This window comes from Diceros bicornis, chromosome 5, assembly GCF_020826845.1.
Source record: "Diceros bicornis minor isolate mBicDic1 chromosome 5, mDicBic1.mat.cur, whole genome shotgun sequence".
Classification (NCBI taxonomy): Eukaryota; Metazoa; Chordata; class Mammalia; order Perissodactyla; family Rhinocerotidae; genus Diceros; species Diceros bicornis.
Genome location: NC_080744.1, coordinates 66,635,082 through 66,657,713, shown reverse-complemented (window position 1 = coordinate 66,657,713; position 22,632 = coordinate 66,635,082). Strand labels below are relative to the sequence as shown.

The window sequence follows — 22,632 nt, the reverse complement described above, 5'->3', positions numbered from 1 at the left end:
AGAACGGGTGGCTCCTAGCGGAACAAAACTGCTGGAGGAGAGCAACAACAGCTTGAACCAAAAAATTATTATTATTATTACTAAAAACACTTAAGGAGAGTCTTGGAGCTAAAAACATGTTTTTAAATATAAAAATTCAATAGCTTAACCGAACAATTGGATGGACACTGTTGAGACCAAATTAGTGGTCCGAAAGATCAAGTTGGAGAAATATTCACAAATACAGAGCAAAGCTACAAAGAGGAAGAAATCATGTGTAGTACAAGACAAAATAATATGGAGCAAAGATTCAGAGCCAGGAGAATAAATGTTAACGTCAGGAGCTAAAGTGGAGGGGGAAAAACAGATGGAGGAAAGGCAATGATTACACAAATAATAGAAGAAATATCCCATAACTGCAGAAAGACACGCGACAGAAGATGGTTCAAGTTCCAGGCACTGATGGCGGAAAAAAGTCAACAACTAGATGCATCCTGATAAAATTTCTGAATTGAAAAGAGAGAGGAAGATCTTAAAAGGTTTCAGTCAAAAAAAAAAAAAAGTAACTCTCCAACACTGGAGGATTCTAGAGAACTAACTCCCTTTTTTAAGTGGTAAAGGAAGGGAAAGAATCATGCATTTATCCTACCTCTCCTACACAAACCAACCACTGGGTAAACTGTAATAGACATGAGGAAGTTTCTCATTACAAAAATATTCCAGATAATAAATTAAGAAAAAAAGATAAAATTAGAATATCAACATTTTGCAACTCCTAATTAATTAATAGCTCTAGGCCTTGTGCATCAATAGCTGCAGCATCACAAAGAGAGAGATAAATAGGCATTACATAACTTCCAACGAGAAGAAAACCAAACCACCTAATAAGTACTCTTGCAAAAAAAACAAAAAACAAAAAAACCTGAACTTGTTGAAGCCTCTAGATTCAACTATCAATTCACAAGTAATACAGAGCATAAAGGATTACATTAACTGCACCACAGACACACAGTCAGCAAAATCTGTACTGTCAGAAACTCCATAGAACTCAGTTACTTCAACAAATAAATTGCAAGGAAGGGAGAGAGGTGGGATCAGAGAAACATATGGAGGGGAAACCTAAAGATTAAGATATACCAATCACAATGTATGGTCCTGTTTAAAAGAATTATGACACTTATGAAACTATTAGAAATTTGAGCACTATTTAATAATATTAAGGAATTGTTCTTTAGGGTAAAAATGATATTATGATTATGTTTTTAGAAGTCCTTATCTTTTAGAGATCTGAACTGAAATAATTACTGATGAAATGGTATGATGTCTGAGATTTGCTTCAAAATAACACAACGGACAGGGATAGGGAATAGAGGAAACCAGACTGGCCATGAGTTGATAATTGTTGGAGCTGGATGATACACACATGTGGGTTTACCATACTATTCTGTCTACCTTCTATTATGCTTGAAATTCTTTATAATAAAAAGTTTTACAAAAGGCTTCCATTTTCTTTGTTGACTAGATAGAAGCAAGGTTAAGGAAGGCATTCAGCTTACTACAAAAGACAAGGATACTACAAGTAATGTCCTAACTCTACAGAGAGATTCCAAGTATCATAATGCCTAATATAATCCAGGCATCTGAGGGAAAAAAATTACTTAATTCTGGCTGTTGGGAAATATATATACCAATTTTTTGGTGAGAAAGATTAGCCCTGAGCTAACATCTGTTGCCAATCTTCCTCTTTGCTTGAAGAAAATTGTCCCTGAGCTAACATCTGTGCCCATCTTCCTCTATGTTATATGTGGGACACCTGCCACAGCATGGCTTCATGAGCAGTACATAGGTCCCCACCCAGGATCTGAACCCACGAACTCCGGGCCGCCAAAGTGGAGCGTGCAAACTTAACCACTACACCACCAGGCCAGCCCTAGGAAATATTTTTAAGGAGTGATAATTGAGCATTTTACTGAACGTTCACATAGCACAATATGAAAAGCTCAAAGAAAAATGTTCTCTCTAATGACCAAGTCATCACAGAAAAAGACAGGAATTTTAAAGTGTCAGAGAGAACATATCACATTCACATCTTCCCTTCATTCAGGTTGCTAACCTAAATGTGACTCAAGATTTATATCATCAAAACAGTATTGTTGTACTGACAAAAACAGACACAGACCAATAAAACAGAATAGAGAACCCAGAAATAAACCCATGCATATATGGTCAACTAAAATTTGACAAGGGAGCCAAGAACACTCAACGGAAAAAAAGACAGTCTCTTCAATAAATGGTGCTGGGAAAACTGGATATTCACATGCAAAATCTTGTGAAACCAGACCCCTACCTTACACCCACTCATAAAAAATAGCTCAAAATGGATTAAAGACTTAAATGTCAGACATGAAACTCCTAGAAGGAAACATAGGGAAAAACCTCCTTGACATTGGTCTTGGAATTATTTTTTGGATATGACACCTAAAGCACAAGCAAAAGCAAAAACAAACAGGTGGGACTACCTCAAACTAAAAAGCTTCTACACAGCAAAAGAAATGATCAACAAAATGAAAAGGCAATGAGAGAAAATATTTGCAAACCAAACATCTGACAAAAGGTTAATATCCAAAATATATAAGGAACTCATACAATCAATAGCAAAAAAGCAAATAATCCAATTTAAAAAATGGGCAAAAGACCTGAAAGGACATTCTTCCAAAGAAGACATACAGATGGCCAACAGGTACATGGAAAGGTGCTCAAATCACTAATCATCAGGGAAATGCAAATAAAAACCACAATGAGCTATCACCTCACACCCGTTGGAATCGCTATTATCAAAAAGACAAGCGAGAACAAGTGTTGAGGATGTGGAGAAAAGGGAACCCTTGTACACTATTGGTGGGAATGTAATACGGTACATCCACTATGGAAAACTGTATGGGGGTTCCTCAAAAAATTTAAAATAGAATTATCATATGATCCAGCAATTCCACTTCTGGGTATATATACAAAGGAAATGCAATCACTATTTCGAAGAGTTATCTGTACCCCCGTGTTCTTTGCAGCATTATTTACAAGAGCTAAGACATGGAAACAACCTAGGTGTCCACTGACAGATGAATGGATAAAGAAAATGTGGTATGTATACATGCACACACAAGAATACTATTCAGCCATAGCAAAGAAGGAAATCCTACCATTTGCAACAACATGGATGAAACTTGAGGGCATTATGCTAAGTGAAACAAGTCAGACAGAGAAAGACAAATACTGTATGATCTCACTTATATGTGGACTCTAAAAAAACCAAACTCATAGAAACAGAGTGGTTACCAGAGACAGGAGATGGGCAAAATGGGTGAAGGTAGTCAAAAGGTACAAACTTCCAGTTATGAGATAAATAAGTTCCAGAAATGTAATGTACAACATGATGACTAGAGTTTAACAATACTGTATTGTATATTTGAAAGTTGCCAAGAGAGTAGATCTTAAAAGCTCTCATCACAAGGAAAAAAATTTGTAACTATGTGAGGTGACGGATGTTAACTAAATTTCCTGTGGTAACCATTTTGCAATGTGTACATATATCAAATCATTATGTTATACATTTTAAACTTAAACAATGTTATATGTCAATCATACTGGGGAAAAAAAGATTTACATTAACTCGACCTCTGTCTGTTGTGGTATTTTGCCATCCACACAGTAGCACAGACTGAGATATAGAGCCTGCCTATCACAAGCTGGCTTTTCAGACAGAGCTTATACACTGGTTAAATCAGAGAGTCTTCTCATATTTCCTATGTATGTATTTGTGCAAGACTGTACTATAATACTAATCTAAAATTAAATAGAAAAAAGTCAAATGAAAATATAGAAAAGTATTTCAAATGTACTTACCTTAAATTATATCTACATGAAAGGCTAAAACAGTGTTACTCTTCAGATGTGACAAATTAAATTATGTACTTGATTAAGGGTTTTGTTTTCTGCTTTTAAGACCCCTCAGAAAGTGTCACAGCTCTATATACTGGCCCAAACTGCTGATTTATGCATTACAAAATATGGAAAATGTGCAAAATTGCTAAGTAGGCTATCAGTTGCCTCCCCACTGACTCTCGATAGCTAAAGAGCCTCATAGATTATTTCAACAAACTTGTAGAGTATATTACGCTAATGAAAGTGGTCCTGCTACATACCCATTACCAAACTGTAAAATTCAGTATTTTGTTTTTGCTGTTTCACAGAAATGAAAAATGTTAACAATAACAATAATAAACACAATTACAAGAGCATAACAATTAGACAAAAAAAAAAAAGTAACCATATATACCTGAGGAATTTCCTTCTTTGGAAACTAAAAAATTATCTCATGCATCAAAGCATGAGATGTGATTCCTCTTCTTTTACCATATATCGCTAAGAATAATGATCACGAAACTATCCAGTCCCTTTAAACCTAACTACGAGAGTTAACTTGATCACCTTGATTAGCAGCCATAAGCAGAACATATTTACTCAAAACATCTTCCATGCAACAGAGGAATAAGATCTACATGTCTTTGAAATTACCAATCAAGGTCCCTCTGGTTACTGTTCTTTCCATAAAACATAGTCCTAGAACATATCTCCAATACTATGTTTAAAAAATCCTTTAGAAATTTTCCAAACTAATAAATCCTATAAAAATCACCAAGTATACCAGAAAGTCGTACCTCCCATTGGCACATCTCTCCTAGGTCCCTGCAACTTGCACACTCGCCTTTGCTATCTTCATAGGCACTATCATCTATTCATTCATAAACAAGGCTCATTTAAGCTCATAACAGTTCCAATATCCAAACCGTATTTGTAAATCTGAGTTAAAGAAACACCTTAATTTGTTTCTCAGCTGCCATGTAGTCATTTGCGAGGAGAAAAGCACCCTATATTCCAAATGAGCAGGTCCTTCAGCTTGTTTGGCTAGCTCTTTCAGTGGTGATGCCTTAATCATCTTTAAACAGCCCTGCACAGTAGTAGGTGGGGCACATGGTAGGTGGGGAACAAATCCTAAACATGAATGAATGTTAATACTCTTGAGCCTCATTTTAAACTAACTTCTTAGACTTCTTCAACCACTAAGCTGAAAAAAAAAACTTCACTATATTTGTCCAGATAAATTCCACCTTAAATTATGTTATGCAAACAAGCTATGGCCTTTATGAAAATTATGTCTGTTACACAAGCTTTTGTTTATTGAAAGAGAACAAAGACTGATTCCAAATTGGAAATATGTATTTATAAACTGATGCTTTCGAACAAGTAATGATTTTGTAATAGAAAAAAAATTTAGAACATCAGTTAGAAGGTTCTCCTCAAAAGCCTAAGCAATCTACAATGTATGTGACATACAATTCAATTAAACATAACTAAAATTATAAAAATTATTTCCATATCTATTAGGCAGATAGGTGTAGGCTAGAGTATGCTGTAGAAATTAACAACCTCCAAAAGCAAAGGTTTATTTCTCACTCACACTACCTATCCATCCTCACTCTACCTGTCTTCGCATTCTACCTCACACTGCCTACCATTCTCACTGTTGGACCTAAGCTGACACACCAGCCGATATCTGCAACACTGTAGCAACAGGAAAGAAGATGAGAATCATGCACTGGCTCTTAAAGCTTCTGCCCATGACACAGGTCAGTTCTGCTTACACTTCACTGGCCAAAACCAGTCACATGACACACTTAACTTGAAGAGGCCCAGGATATGCAATCTTAGTATATTTTGTGAACAACACTAATGACTACTACTTTATAAAAGATATTATCTGGAATCAGATAGACCTAGGATCAAATCCTAGCTTTGCCACTTGGAGGTATACTTAATTTTCTCATCTATAAAATAAAAATAATAACTACCTTATAGGATCATCAGAAAGACTAAATGATATTACATCAGATTAGATGCTTAACAGAATGTCTGGCCTTGATTCATTTATTCAATAAATATTTTGGGGGCATCTGCCAAGCACTCTTCTAGGTACTGACATACAGTAATTATGCACTAAATAACAATAGCAACAACCATAAAAACTGTTATTAGAAAATGCCTTTTGGGGCCGGCCCCGTGGCTTAGCGGTTAAGTGCGTGAACTCCGCTGCTGGCGCCCGGGTTCGGATCCCGGGCGCGCACCGACGCACCGCTTCTCTGGCCATGCTGAGGCCGTGTCCCACATACAGCATCTAGAAGGATGTGCAGCTATGACATACAACTATCTACTGGGGCTTTGGAGGGAAAAAATAAATAAATAAAATCTTTAAAAAAAAAAAATGCCTTTTGAGTTCCAACTAGGAACTCCAAGATAAGCCTTCATTTCTTAGCAGTCTCCAGATTCAGAAGAAAGAAGTGTGTGGCAGACTTCTAGTTGTTCTACAATACCCATTTTCCATCTTACATGGGAATAGAATCTCTCATTTTTAGCTGGACACATGATCTCATGGAATACAGACTACATATGCCAGCTGTCTATGCAGTTAGGATGGCCATAGGTCTAAATTCTGGCCATTTTGCTTAGGAGGAAGTGTCACGTGGCAACTTATGGAAAATTTCCTTATGAGAAAATTTCTTTCCTTAAGAACAGTTATGTATACTTTAGCTACTTCTTCATCCCTGCCTCCACTAAACCATCTAGAATATCAATTCTACCTTGGACTAAGAGACGACGGCCATGCACGGCAGAGGAACAAAACAGAAGGATCCTCAGTTCCTGACACTGCAGAGTGTCATCCCAGCCCTGTATTTTTATGTGGAGAATAAACTTTCGTCTTATTTAATTCACTGTTATTTTGCATTTTCTGTCCCTCAGAGCCAATCTTAGTCCTAACTAATACAAAATACAACCTGTTAACTCTTCAAAAAAAGCAAGGCGCATGAAAGAATAATAAATCTTGATGATACCCCTACATCTTCATAAAAGAAGATACCAATGTAGGAAGTTAGCAGTGTACAGCAGAATGAGGGCTGGCCTGAGGAAGACCTGAGTTTTCAAATCAGTTCTTTCACTTCCTTTGGCAAGCTATTTAACCTAGCCAGGCCTCAGCTTCTTGTCTATAAAATGGTAATAAGAGCTAAAGAGTTGTGAGAATCAAATGGGAAGATGTGAAAATACTTTATAAATTGCAAAGCACTATAAAGTATCAGTATTACTTTGTCAGTTGTCCCCTTCTCCACCTTTCCCTCAGAATTGGGGCATGAGGATGGATTACAACACATAGACAAACCTAAAGAGTCCTCCCAGAGATTTGATTCATTAGGTCTAGTGCAGCAACCATGAATCTGCATTTTCAACAAGCACCCCAAGAGAGTGTCCACAGTCTGCCCACGACACCTTGAGAAACACTGCTCTAGGGATCAGGCCCCACCTATTCTTCTAATCCTGGGCTCAAGTGCCCCAATATTTTAAGACTGTGCTGAAATACAAGGACAATTCCATAGTCTCTCCAGTACCTAACTGAATGCCAAGTACCCAGTAGATAATTTAATAATATTTTGTTGAATTGATGAACTGAAGTGGAAAAAAACAAAGTGGAACAGAATCAAATGACCCACTACGGACTTCCACTCCTAGCCAACATAAAGTAGCAGGGACTGAATTTACCTCTAAAACAATGAAAAACTGGACCAACTAAACAACTAAAATAACTGCCTGAAACAACTAAAAAACCGGACAACTCCCAACTCCTGCAGAGACTTCTCCTCAAATCTTCAGCATATATGTGTGAGCAAACTACTGGAGGCTGGGCAAAGAACCACCTGAAAGGATTTAAGGGAACAATCCCGAGAGCTCATACAGGGCAGGGAAGAGGGCCTGTTCTCATCAGCCAGAGTGGAAAAACTCATAATTTTCAGGGTATTGGGCAAAGTACTCTGAAGAGTTTTGCCTCAGGAGTGGGAAAAAACTAGCTCTAGATCAAATGCTTCTCTGGCCCCACCTGACAAAACTTAAAAGCAAGACTTGAAAGAATCAAACTGTTTCCAGATAACTTCGCCCAGAATAAAAGCTCAAGAATATTTATAGGAATACAAAAGTATCCTACACCCAACAGGGCAAAATTCACAACATCAGGCATCCAATCAAAAATTACCAGGCATTCAAAGAACTACTATTCTACTATTTTTAAAAATAATTTTCTTGGGGTTTTACTAAATCTTAAATTATCCTTAAAAAAAAAAAATACTGTCATTTTTATCATCTCACCCTGTGTGTTAATCTCAAAATTCCTCACCCATATAACTGAACTGCTAGTCCCCATATGAAATATTAATATTTCTAAGACAAACAGCATAGTAGTTAAAACCACAAGCTTTGGACAGGAAAACCAGGGTATGAATTCTTTTTTCTCACTTATTATCTCCGTGTTCCTGGGCAAGCCACTGAACCTGAGTTTTACTTCACTTATCTATAAAACGGGTATAATAATATTTGCTTCATAGGGCTGCTGTAAGAAATAAACCAAAGTAAACAATAAATAGTAGCTATCGTGTCATAATTATCAGTAATTATCATAAGAAGAGTTCAGAGAAGTTACTACACACTCGGTCAAACACTTACTGAGCACCTATCACATGCTAGGTAATATGTAGGCACTAGGAGTATAAAGAAAAAAAGGAGTTAAGAAGACCCAAAGTATGGGGCCAGCCCGGTGGTGTAGCAGTTAAGTTCACACGCTCTGCTTCAGCGGCAGGGGGTTCGCAGGTTCAGATCCCGGACGCAGACCTACGCACTTATCAAGCCCTGCTATGCTGGCGTCTCACATAAAGCAGAGGAAGATGGGCACAGATGTTAGCTGGAGGCCAATCTTCCTAAGCAAAACAGAGGAGGATTGGCAACAGATGTTAGCTCAGGGCTAATCTTCCTTTAAAAAAAAAAAAAAGACCTAAAGTATACCTTATGTTGAATTCACATTTAAAAGTTCATTTCAAGTACAAACTCCATATTCTATTTCTTAATTTCTAAGTAGGGCAATTATTTTAAGTTCCTCCTATAAAAATTAGAGGATGACTTTTTTCCCCTTTGAAAGGAAAAAATAAGAAGTTGTCAGGTTCAACCAATTAGGGCACATCTGAGAAATCCTTGCAATCTGAAAAACATAGTAAAACTTTAAATTAAAAGCAACCTGCAATTAACATCACCTTTCAAAATTATTCTCAAATTAGTAGACTAAATTATATCCAGACATAAAATACATAAAATGGACCAATCTGTTATTATGCTAATCTTTTCAGAAAGCCTGGGCTAACAGATGTAAGGAATTAAAATCAAGTTCAAGTTTGTATTTCATTTGCTCATTCCACTTAAATGACAGATGGTTTAAATATTAACCCAATTAATAAAATATTTGAATATTCATTATGAATCTGATTGCCTTGCCTCATAACTCCATAAATTCATTTCATTAATTTTACTACTATATGGTGGCCCATTTCATTAAGGTCTTCTGAACTCTTACCTCTCAAAGTGTGGTCCTAGAATCAATAGCATCAGCATCACCTGGAAGCTTGTTAGAACTACAGACTTTCACCCCACATACCAGACCTACTGAGTCAGAATACGCGTTAAAAAAAAAATCCTCAAGTGATTTCTATGTACGTTGAAGTCTGAGTAGCACAGTTCTAACCCGTTGATTTTTTTCACATTTTTTTACAGTTACAAAAAGTTTACTTGCTTCCAAATTGTGGTTATTTATCTCCAGATAGTGACTTTTAATAAGAATAATTCAATTCAGACAAATAAATCAAATCAATATAGATATATATTAGATATTCTATATATAATACTTGTATCTCAGACTTGAACTTATCTCTCAACTAAGACTTCAAGTCTTAGAAGTATTGTTGTACTATATATTTTTTCTCTTGAGTTGAGATTTTTGCTTTAGCAAGTGGCCATTGTGATGAAAGTCTTCTCTATTAAACAACTATATAGAACAGTACTAGGAGATTAGATTCTCCCCACGATTTCAGAAAAAAAAAATTTCAAAATAGGTTCCACCAAGGCTGAATTTGAAAGTTCCCTGGAGAAAAAACGATCAGAATGACTCTATCCTCCACGATAATACATTTTTATGCTTTCCCTAACATATTTTTTACTGCACATACCACATATTTTTACAATAAGAAATTCACATGGGACTTAAGTGCAGTTCTTTAGATGGCTCACCTTTTATTATTACTATTGCACAACAGTCACACTGCTCATAAAATAGAACAAATTTTGTTTTCTCCTTGGTTTTTCAAAAAAAAATGACCGACCTAGGCTGAAACTGATCACAGCAGGTAGGATGGTTCGGTACAGATTCAAAGGAAGGTACAAATGTTCAGTTTTCAAAAGCACTGCAAAAGCCAACCTCATCTCTTGTCACTGTAGCCGTGGCTTCATGCCAAACATTTGAAAACTGTTGAAAAGTGCCGTTCCTTATAAGCAATTATGAAGAACTTTGCAAAGAGAAGGAAAAAAAAATTGTATTAACAGTCAACTCCTTAGAATGGTCAAATGTCCATGGCCTCTGGGTTGCAGGATAAGAATCTAAGAGTTAGCCGGCTGCATCTGAGCCAATGCACCCAACGCTCATGCCTTAGGAGAAAGGGTTTAAAGGGTGTTAAGAGAAGGTATCAAGGAACCTGTTGGGAAGTCTCAAAAATTAAATATGTCCTCAAACACCCCCAGTTTTTTATAAGATCCTATTATAGATTAGTCATCCTTCAATTTAACTCTGTATTCACCCCATTTTGCATTTGTAACCTATATAGTTTCTCAGGATACAGGGTTCCATGAGTAAACTAGGTATTTAATGCATTTTTTACATTCCTAGATCCACTGATTTCAAGACATAGTGCCCCTAGCTCTAATATTCTAGAATCTGGTGAACAATTCATTATGCCCCATCCTCACATTCACAGCCAAGGCTCTCGGAAGAACTGTCTATGCACATCAGCTCCGTTTCCTCACCTACCAGTCACTCTTCAACCCACCCCTATCTGGCTTCCACCCCCTTCACTTCACTGAAACTTCTCTTGGTAAAGACTATAAGGATCTTCATATTGCTAAATCCAATGTACACCCCTTAGTCATCATTTTTCTTCACTTTGTGGCATCACTCAACGAAGTTAATTATTCTCTCCCTCTTGAAATAACTTTCCATAGCTTTGACAGACCTGCTTTCTCCTGGGTGCCTTCCAACTCTCTGGCTCTTGTCAATCTTCTTCAGGGACTCTGTCTCCTCTACCTGACCTACAAATGCTGGACTATCTAGAATCTCATATAATCTCATAACTATAAGTATCATCTTCATGCTGATGACACACCTTCATGCTGATAATACATTTACATCTCCAGCTCAGATCTTTCTTCTGAGTCTAGGCCAGTATATCCAACAACCTATTCAATATCTCCACCTGGATGCTTCATAAACACATTTAAACTCAATACGTCCAAAACTGAAGTCTTGGATCTTTCATTCCTCCTCCAATGTTTCCTATTCCCCAACCATCTACTCAGCTGCTCCTACTAGAAACCCAGAAGTCCTTGACTCTCACCACTCATATCCAATCAATCTCCAAGTCCAAAATATAGCTTTAATATGTCCCGTTTCCCCATCTCTCCTGCCATCCTCCCCTGCTCCCTGCCTTCAGGTCCAAGTCATTATCATCTCTTGCCTACCACACTGCAATAGCATTCTAAGTGATCTTCCTGAATCTACTCAAGTTCCCCTCCAATTCCATCTCCACACTTCAACCAGACTTATCTTTCAAAGATGAAAATGCTCCTACTTAGAACCATTTAGTGGATTCCTATTGGTTTTAGGATAATGTTCACAAACATTATCCTACCTCTCCGAACAATCTCATCTCATACTATTGCTCCTTTGTTCCCTAAGCACTAGCCTTACTCTTTTTCTCCGTACATTACCCATGCTGAGGTTTTTCTAGGTGCAGGGCCTTTGTACATGTTGCATCGTCTACCTGGAATATTTGTTCTCTTTCTTTTACTCTTCTCCTACCCAATGCTGCCCAAACCACACCAACATACACATGCACGTGCATATTCCAAAATCTCAGGGTCCACATCCAATAGTCAAACCAGATCACAAGGAACTGAATGACTAGCAACGCTTGGCGTTAAAACATACCACCAGAACAAAAAAATAATAACTTTATACAAGGTACTGTTTTAGGTGATTTTTATATATTAACTTATTCAATCTTCGCAACAATCTGATGAAGTAGGTACTATTATTATCTATATTTTAAGATAAGGTAAATAAGGTACAGAGAGGATAAGTAACTTAACCAAGGTCATTGAAATCCAGTGGCAAAGCTAGGATTCAAATTTAGTCCTCGTTCTGTGTGTGCTTGACTGTTCCTAGCATGACAACTTGGATATGGACTATTCAACCCTTCGTTCCACAGAAGGGATGTGGAACTGGTTTACATAACTATATAGTTATTTGGATAAATACTATATACTCCACTAGACTAAAAACATAAATGAGGGTAGGGACCGTGTATATCTTGTATATCTTGTGCACTCATATATCCCCAGCACCCTGAATAAAATCTCACACATAATTGATGCTCAATAAATATCTGTTGAATATATGAAGGTTCATTACTCCCTTGTATAATTATTTTGAACACGTCCTGGGTCTTCATAAATATAAATATATATAAATATATTTTTTTCTTATGATAACTGTCGCCTGATTATTCCTGTCAGTCCCTTGGTGTCCCCTCCTCCTGTCCGCGTGGCATTCGGGTCCCGGGCCCTACGTGGTGGCTGCCCACAGTCTTCCCTCCCTCCCTGCGGGGATGAGCGCCTCGCGGCCTTTCCTGCCCTCAGTCCTCACCTTCCACGTGGGAGAAGAGGCTGTCCCAGGTTCCAGGCCAGGCCCAGGCGACTCCCCAGTGCCCGAGGGCATGAAGCGACCATACCGCTGCAGAGGCCACTGTGCCGCACCTCCACCAGGAAGATCAAGGCCCGCCTGCTCTTTTCCCGCCTCCGCCATCTTGGGCCTCAGGGAGCGCAGCCGGCGGGCACCTGCCAATCGGCTCAGCTAACCAATCAGGAAACGAGGTGACCCAAGGCCCACCTTCCCCTTAAGCGGAAGCTAAGGGATGGGCCCTGAAGACTCTTGTAGGGGTCTGGTCGGGTTGTGGGCCTGTCTCTGAACGTTGGGCGCCTTCTTTTCCGGGTGGGCAATGTGGAGACAGTAACTTCCACCTTGAAATGGGGCTGTGACGCTTATAAATGGTAGTTGGTCTAGCCTCTGTAGGCTTCGGGCCCTCACCTCTCCTCAGGCAGCCCATATCATTGTCCAGCTGCTCTGATTGAGACGTTTCCGAAAACTGGCTGACTGCTTGTGACTTCTACACGCTGGGACTGGGCCGGCTTTCGAGGCTGCCTAGACAAGTGTGTTTCCCTTCCTAACGGCAGCCTTTCAGATGACAACGTCCCTGCCCACCTCAAACCCACCACAACAGAGCCCCATTTGCATCTACTATTCAGGAAATAAGGTTATTTCCTCATCATCCTGTGGCTCCCTGGACATACTCCCTCCAGACCATCAAGTTTTCTCCAAAAGAGAGGAGCAAATGGGTGGGGGGCTGCCAGCAATAAAAGGTGTGCCTCAATTAAACTGCAGGTGCAACGAAATGACAGGTCTGGGTGATTTATAGTCAACAAAGCACCTCGACATCTGTTTCATTTGTCCTCCCAATAACCTTGTGGTGAATTAAAGAAGCAAAACAGAGATTACCCCCATTGAAGAGATGAAGGCAAAATGAGGTCCTGAGAGTAGAAGCGATTTGTCCGAGGTTATACAGCCAGAGTAGAACTCTGGATTTCACAGTCTCTCCATGTGTCCACCCTACCCACAAAGAATTTAGGTAGTCATTCAGTCTGTCAAATCAGAAGCAATGTATATGGATGGAGGCTATGTTAACCGAACACATAAAATAGAGTTATAATACATCAATTTTTAAAACTATGCATGTCAAAGAGTATTAAAGGCATAGGTAACGGTTGGATACGCGGTAATTTATTCACTCTACAAAGCATGGATTAATTATCTATAGTGTGTAGCTATGTTAGTCACCATAGAGGTTACAGAAATGGCTAAGGCATGCATCTTCACCTTCTAGGACCTCAGTATCTAACAAGGAAGACAAAGAGAGGTACCCATGATACCTGACAGTTAATGCCATGTGAAATGTACAAACCATGTGTTCTAAGGATTCAGATGAAGTAAAAATCTAGCAACAGGAATGGCAGTGGCATTTCAGTCCTAACTTGAGAGATGAGAAAAAGTTTCCCAAGGGAAGATGGAAGAAATTGGTATTCCATGTGGAGGGCAAGTTGAGGAGCAAAGTTGCAGAGATTGGGATGGTGACATAACCGGGCAGAATGCTAGGTTTTTTAAGGAAGATGAGGAAGGACACAAAGGTGAGTTGGGCAGAAGAGCGCTAAACAGCAGCTAAGGAGAGGGAATTTTACTTGGTAGGTGGTGAGGAGTGTGGAAAATTTGCATTTGGGAATGACACTGTCATAATGGTGGCCAGGCAGGCTAATCTTTCAGGGACATATAGAATAACTTGCATTCAAGGCAAGGGATATTTGTTACTTTCTTTTCATTATTCCAGTAGAGCTTGAAGAGGTCAGATTTCAGAAACTGCTTCTGAAGGTCCTTAAATGATACAGCAGTACTGCATTTAATATAGTAGTAAATGGTTAGAAACTTGGTTTGAATCCCAGTTCCGCCACTTACCAGCTATGTGACCTTGGGGAAGTCACTTAACTTCTCTGTAAAATAGGGTTAGTAAATATCTACCTTACAGGGTCATAGGGAGGATACAATAAGATCATATGTGGGGAAATACTTAGTAAATTACAAAGCAGTACACAAGTGGATGCTTTCTATTTGCAGAGTTAAAGTGACTTTCTATGGGCTCCCTATAGGCAGGAGAGTGGGAGTGGGATCCTGACATTCGGTCTCAGAGGCGCTCCCTTCCAGGTCCAGGGCTGTGGATGCTGTCAAACACTCGTCACAGAAGCAGATGGTACTCACAGTTGGGACCCTGTCAGTGCCCAAGGACACACAGGGCCCTGCTGGGTTCCCACCTGTAAGCTCCCTTCCTAGACAATGCACCTGTGCTCAAGCTTCTGGGGCCACCAGCGTTTGCCAAGAACCGATCATGTCTGCAAAGGGAGATATGATAAAGCCACAGCTCAATGCACAGCAGCTCTTAAACACCTATGATATTAACAAATGTGACTTGAACATTCAAGAGGTCCCAGACGCTATACTAGGTGCTGGGGATACAGTAAAGAACAAAACAGCTGTGGCATCTGCCCTCCTGAAGCTTACAGTCTAGTTGTGGGGTGGGGGGGCGGGTGGCAGGGGGCAGAACACTGAGCAAATTACTCCAAATTTTTCATGGCCATTGTGTTTTCTTTTTTAAAGATAAATTTATAATATTTATTAAGTTATTTTATACAATAAAAAATACAGATCTTAGATGTTCAATTAAGCAAGTTTTGACACTTATATACATTCATGTAACTACCATCCAAAACAAGATATAGAACATTTCCAAAAGCCCCAACTTCTCTTAGGAGTGCCTCCTTCCAGTCACTCCCCAACACCCAAGGGCAACCATTGGTCTGGTTTTTAATCACTATAGCTTAGATTTCCTGTTCCTGGAGTTAATATATATATATATATATAGAATATACTGTTTTGTATCTGCTTCTTTTGCTCAGTGTAATTTTATCTTTTATCTTTATCCACGTTGTTGTGTATATCAGTAGTTCTTTCCTGTTTAGTGCTGAATAGCATTCTATTGTATGATTATTTGTTTGTTCTTCACCTGTTGATGGACTTTTGCGTTGTTTTCTGTTTGTTTGTCTTAAGCTCTTATGAGCATTTTTGCACCAGTTGTTTTTGTAGATGTGTGCTGTCCTTTATCTTCAATATATACCTAGGAGTAGAATTGTTGGGTTCCAGAGAGATACACGTTTAACCCTATAAAAAACTGCCAAAGAGTTTTCCATAGTGGTTGTACCATTTTGCACTCCTACCAGCTAAATATGAGATTTCCAGTTGTCCTTGCTGACATTTGCATTGTCAAGTCTTTTTAGTTTTAGCAATTCTGGTGGATATATAGTAGTATCTCATTTTGGTTTTAATTGCATTTTTCTGATGATGAATATTGTTGACCCTCATTTCAAATGGTTTACTGGCCATTGTGTATCTTATTTTATGAAGTGTCTGTTCAAATCTTTTGCCAGATATATATATTGAAAGTATTTTTCCCACTCTATGACTTGCCTTTTCATTTTCTTGACTATGTTTTTCAAGGACCAGAAGAATTTAATTCTGAATGAACTATAATTTATTAATTTTTCAGGTGCTTTTTTTTAGTGCTTTTTGTGTCCTGCCCCAGAAATTTTTGCCTATACCATAAGGTTGTGCACCTATTTTCCTATGTTTTCTTCTAGAAACTTTTTGGTTCTAACTTTTACATCTAGGCATATGATCCTCCTTGCATTAAATTGTTTGTGTGAAATGAAGTAGGAACTAAGGTTCATTTTTTTACATATGTATATGCAATTAATGTGACACAGGAATAGCCCTCAACCAATGCCTGATGGAAACTGACATATAAATATCCCAATTTCCTCACTCTTTAGGTGGGATAACTCCAAGATTTGTGGTTTACCCTGTTTCCCAGAGTTTTCTTGTGGGATCAGGCTCCAGTCACTCATGATGTAACTTGCTTGGTAATGATTCTTTTTTAGCTAACTTCTCTTCCCTGTCTCCCTCCTCTACCAGTATTTCCTAGGATCACCTCTCAAATAAATTACTTGCACTTGAATCTTTGCCCAAGGTCTGCTTCTGGGAGAACCCAAACTAAGACAGTGACTGATAAAGCAGACAGTGTCCTCCCTTCATGTATTTAGCTATAATATAGTTACATACAAGAAGATGGTACAAAAGGCATTAAGAGCAGGGAGAAGTCCCTCTCACATCCAAAGCAGACCCTCTGATGCCTTGCTGACCAGCAGCAGCAGAACAATAGCATTTGTGATCAGGACTAATGAATGACAGGTGTCTATGAGCTAATACAGCCCCCTCTTAAGAGACTGTTACCAGTTAAAGAAAACAAACTAGCCCCTCAAGTTAAAAAAACGGTCATTTATTTCACTGAGCATTTTTTGATCCCATATCCTTTTACTATGTAACTCTATTTTACAGGTGGCATAAATGACAGAGAGAGGCTGGCTGCATGAGTAGTGAGCATCATTGTTGGAGGCAGGCTGCAGGACTGATTTTGGAATCCCAGATCATCCCTTTCAAAGCAGACCAGGGACTCCAGATATTCCCTCTCTCTAGGATATCAAGTCAGCAAAGAAAATGATGGCTTCAGTCTCCTTGGTCTCCTAGATGATAGAGAAATATGCACTTTTGCTCTGCCTGCCATGTCCCTCAGCAACAGCTGTGGGACCATGCAGAGTGACTGAGAACTGCAGGGCACTGCTGGTGGCTGTGGGGTTTCCCAGAAAAGCCCTGTTTGCATCAGTCAAGCCAGATGAGGTGTCTCCATGATGTCAGACCTGGGGATGCTGTGTAAGAAGGGGATGTTTCCATGGCACTCTACACTCACTGCTAGAAAGCAATTATTTTCAAGTTTCTACTCTGTATCTTTCACGTGCAAAAACGAACTGCTCCATTTCAGCTAATTGAAGGGATTTCAGTGTGACTGGGCACAGACAATCCCAACCTGTTCACAGGCTGCTGATTACTCGCACAACATGAAGAGAGATTAACACTGAATTTTCCATTTATTAAAAACACAGAGAATAACAAGCTAGTAAAAAATGTTTGCCAGCTGGTAAATTTGGGGGCACATTTTATAAAGCTGGATAGAGTCAGAAATAGGAACTTCTAGCAAACCCTAAGGAAAAACGATGAACTCACACCTTGAAGAGAGGGATTATGTTTTGCTTATGTTGGAATCCAGAGATCCTGGCACATGGTAGGTTCTCAATTTTTTTTAACGAAAGGATTGCAAATTTTAATATGGAAGAAAAAAAGGGATACTTTAAAAATCACTTTAAGGCTATAAAGGGCTAACATTGGGGAAACGGTTAATAACTCTTTCCCATCATTATCTCCACACAAATTGGAAAAGAGACACATCTTCAGCCATATCATAAAGAATTGTAGCTAAAGCTAAGGGAGAAATTTCTATTTCTCAAAATCTTAGTCTGATAGCTGGTATGTTCGGGAAATTTATAACCCTGAAGCCTACAAATACGTAGTCAAATACACATACACAGGAAGCATAGGAAGGAACACAGACAGGAAGATCTCCTTGAAGTCTCTTCCAGTTTGATGCATCACTTATTCCATCATTTGTTGCCTGACCCAGGAGAAGTCATTTAACCCACCTCTGTAGAGTGAGGCTGCGGTATTTGCAGTTTACGCCTCAGAGGACAGATGAGAGCATTGTAAAGAAAACGCTTTGTGCTGGAGGGTGACTCAGCAGAAGCATTTTGGAGCTTAGTTGTTGAAAATATTTTGAATAATTGAGCCTGCAGCCGTTGCGACACACCTCCTACAGATGCTAGGTTAGGACTGGCAGAGGCTAGGAGGTCGAAGTTTTAGGGGGACCCCAGGGAACAGTCAGGACTGCTGGCACTGTTTCCTCACACCAAAGCCTTCAGCACTGAGTGTATCACAATATGTTTCCAAATGACAATCCTTTCCCCAGGGGATAATTCTAACAATAAATTGAGACACTCAGAGGAAGAGCGAAAAATTTTTTTTTGAGTGGCCATGTGAGTTCAACTAATTTATTCGTTCATTTATTCAGCAAGCATTTGTTGGACTTTGTGCCGGACACTAAGCAAGGTAACAGAGAAACAAATCTGAATAGGACACAGCTCTTCTCTTGAAAATATGTGTATAGTCTGGTAAGGAATGGACACAAAGACAAATAATTTGCAATATAATGTGAAAGATACTCAACAAAGGTACGGACCTGGTATTGCGCTAGTGCAAAGAAGGAGGGATACATTCAAACAGGACTGGTTAGGGAGGTGTGCTGAAGGGTGGAGACTTTTTGGCTTGTGGTAAAATTCACATAACATAAAATTCACTATTTTAACCATTTTGAAGTGTACAATTCAGTGGCATTTAGTACATTTACAATGTTGTGCAACCACCACCACTATCTAGTTCCAGAACATTTTCATCACCCTAAAAGGAAACCCCATACCCATTAGCAGTCACTCCCCATTTCCCCCTCCCCCAGCTCCCAGAAACCACCAATCTGCTTTCTGTCTCTATGGATTTCCCTGTTCTAGATATTTAATATAAAAAGAATCATACGATATACAGCCATTCATGTTTGGCTTCTTTTACTTAGCATAATGTTTTCAAGGTTCATCCATGTAATAGCGTGTATCAGGACTTCATTCTTCATTCTTTGTTTTTGTTTTTTTTTTTTTTTGGTGAGGAAGAGTAACCCTTAGCTAACATCTGTTGCCAATTCTCTTCTTTTTGCTGAGGGAGGTTGGCCCTGGGCTAACATCCGTGCTCTTCCTCTACTTTGTGTGTGGAACGCCTGCCAGAGCATGGCTTGATAAGCGATGTGTAGGTCCACCCCCGGGATCCGAACCCACGAAACCCCGGGCTGCCGAAGTGGAGCACGCAAACTTAACCACTCCATCACCGGGCTGGCCACAGTACTAATATTCCGTTGTATAGATGTACTACATTTTGTTTACCATTCATCAGTTGATGGACATTTGGATTGTTTCCACCTGGGTGGGAACTCTTGAACAATGCCTTGTTTATTTCAGAATAAAAATGGCTTTGCTATCCTCTGATAAAACAAAGCAATAGACTTCCAGGCAGCGTAGTATAGTTAAGTTCACTCCTCAACAACTTCTCCCACCTCCAGACACATAGCAATGACAGGTCAAATATAAGAAGAGATAATCGAAAAAAGATAGCTGGGATTAAAGACAAAGCAAGCATCTCTGGGACCAGAAATCCACAACAGTGAACAAAGATGAAGCCAGGGGCGTGTGAGGCTCCAGATCTGGACCCAGACAGTGGTGGCAGGAGACTGACTCCAGCAGAGATATAGGAACCAAACAGCTCCACACAAGGCACAGAATAGAGTCAGGCTCCCTGCATGAAGCCAGGAGCTGGAGTGGGGTGCCCCTCCTTTGAAGGGGGCTTAGAAAGACTGCTACCCTGCTGCTTGGTATAACTGTTTCCAGGAAGATAGGGACCTAAGGAGGCAGGAGCACAGACACAGCCTCATGAGCAGGATCTGAACCAAGTCTCCTGCAGGTTCTGAGACTGGATATCCTCAACATTGCAGCAGACGAGATGTGCTAAAACACCCCTATAAGACTTGATTCTGCACTAGGGCCTGGGGAGTTAGGGGAAGGCAGCAGCATTCTCACTCCACTACTAGAAAGTAAGGGAAAGATGAAGACTCAGAAAGTTTCCCGCTTAAAATGACCTCAAAAATCAAGAGTCTAAAACACATGAGGAAATATAATTCTAGGAAAGAAAACAAAAGCAACAGTAGGAATACAAATTCACTTCTGACAAAATTAGTTGTACAGAACAGACCAACAAAAATGCTTTAAAGTGATCAATACTATTATGACCTTCAACACCATGGATAAATAATATAATATTGAACCAAAGGAGCCAGATGTAAGAGTACACAACACATGATTACATTGATATAATGTGATAAAAACAAACTAGTCTATGGTGTGAGAAGTCAGGACGGGGGTTACCCTTGGAAGGGGACCCAAAGGGATGCAGGAAATGTTTTACTTCTTGACTTGGGTGCCTGTTATCCGGATGCCTTCACTTTGTGAAAAGTCATTGTGTTATACATACAGTCCCCTTATTATTTGCAGATTCCTTATTTGTAAATTTGCCTACTAACTAAAATTTATTTGTAACCCTTAAATCAATACATGCTGCCCTCTGTAGTCATTCGCAGACATATGCATTGAGGGGGAAAATCTGAGTCATTGGACGCTGAGGTCAAACAAGGCGACACTCCGCCTTCTTGTTTTGGCTCTCTTATTGTAAACAAGTGTCCTTTTTGTAGTCTACCTAGTGCCACATTTTTCACATTTTTGTGTTGTTTGTTGGTGATTTCGCTGTTTAAAATGGCCCCCAAGCATAATACTGAAGTGCTGGCTAGTGTTCCTAAATTCAAGAAGCTGTGATGTGCCTTATGGAGAAAATAGGCAAGTTAGATAAGCTTCCTTCGGACGTGAGTTATAGTGCTATTGGCTGAGTTCTATGTAAATGAATCCACAACATATATTAAATAAGGTATCATTAAACAGAAACACACATAAAACCAGGTGATGTCCTGATCAGTTGAGGAAATGTTGTGACCAGAGGCTCTCAGGAGCCTAACTCTGTATTTCTCCTAGGAGTGATGGTTTGGTATTCACTAATTCAGTATTCAATTTAATCAATAAATAAATTTCCAATATAATAACAACTAAGAGAATTTATACTTCCAGACAGTAAATAAAATAATTATTAGAGTTTGTATTTAATGATAGCACATAAATTTGTTTAAAATGTAGAGAAATTTAACTATTGACTGTAAAAAAATATTTTTGTGTGTAAAAATGTAAAATGGAAACTCCAAAAAAGTGTAACAACATGGAAGACGAGAGGTGTTCAAAGAGTAGTTAAATTATGACAATGTTCAAAGGTAGGATTGAAATATTTAATAAAGTTAGTTTTGTTAGAAAAGTGAGGAGTTAAGTGTGTAAATGTTCAAAAAATTAGAGAAGCTACTAAAAAATAGAAGTACGATCTGTAGCTTCCAAATGAGTAGCCTAAAACAAGAGAGTTGGGATAAAGAAAAGTCTATCAACAGAAAGAAAGAATAAAGAAAAAATAGTAAACAGAAATCACTCATAAGCTGGTATTGAAAATTCAAATATATACATATTCACAAAAATGTAAATAGATTATACTCTTATTAAAAACATAAATTATCAGATTGAATTTCTAAAATCTAGTTATATGATAGAATTAATTATATTATATACAATTAGAATTATAAAATTATCAACTAGAAGAACAGTAGACTATAAAACATTTAAATTATCAGGTGAAAACACCACACACACAGGTATACAGACACATCCCAGAAAAGTAATCACAGATTATAAAGTGAAACATCAATATGGTAAAATATCAAAAAGGAAGTATTAAAAACAAAGGAATAACTTATAAGACCAAGTATATTGCCATATTAATAAATGTAGATATCAGTTCACCTGGAAAAAGAATGACTAAGATCTCAAAGCAAAGTAGAGGAGAGAGTTCAACAAGTTTCTGAAGAGAGAAAATTATGTGAGGAAGAGTAGCTGACAGAGTAGGACAAGGGAAGCTGCAGACTGGAGTATGCTAGGAGGATGACATAGCCTAGAAGAAAGCCAACGTGCCCAGCAGAGGTGGCATGTGTCCCCAGAGGGCAAGAGTAAGATGTGGGGCAGAAAACAGGTGGATTGATTGAATGTTTACAAATGGAACACTTT

General features: G+C 38.8%; 1 protein-coding gene across 1 annotated transcript in view; it reads right to left on the bottom strand.

Moving 5' to 3' along the window:
• Positions 1-13,030, bottom strand: part of REC114 (REC114 meiotic recombination protein) — a 75,812-nt gene extending 62,782 nt beyond the window's left edge. The window contains exon 1 of the mRNA XM_058542032.1: positions 12,872-13,030. Within this exon, the coding sequence (XP_058398015.1) occupies positions 12,872-13,030 (159 nt within the window). The remainder of the gene's footprint in view (positions 1-12,871) is intronic.
• Positions 13,031-22,632: the final 9,602 nt, after the last annotated feature.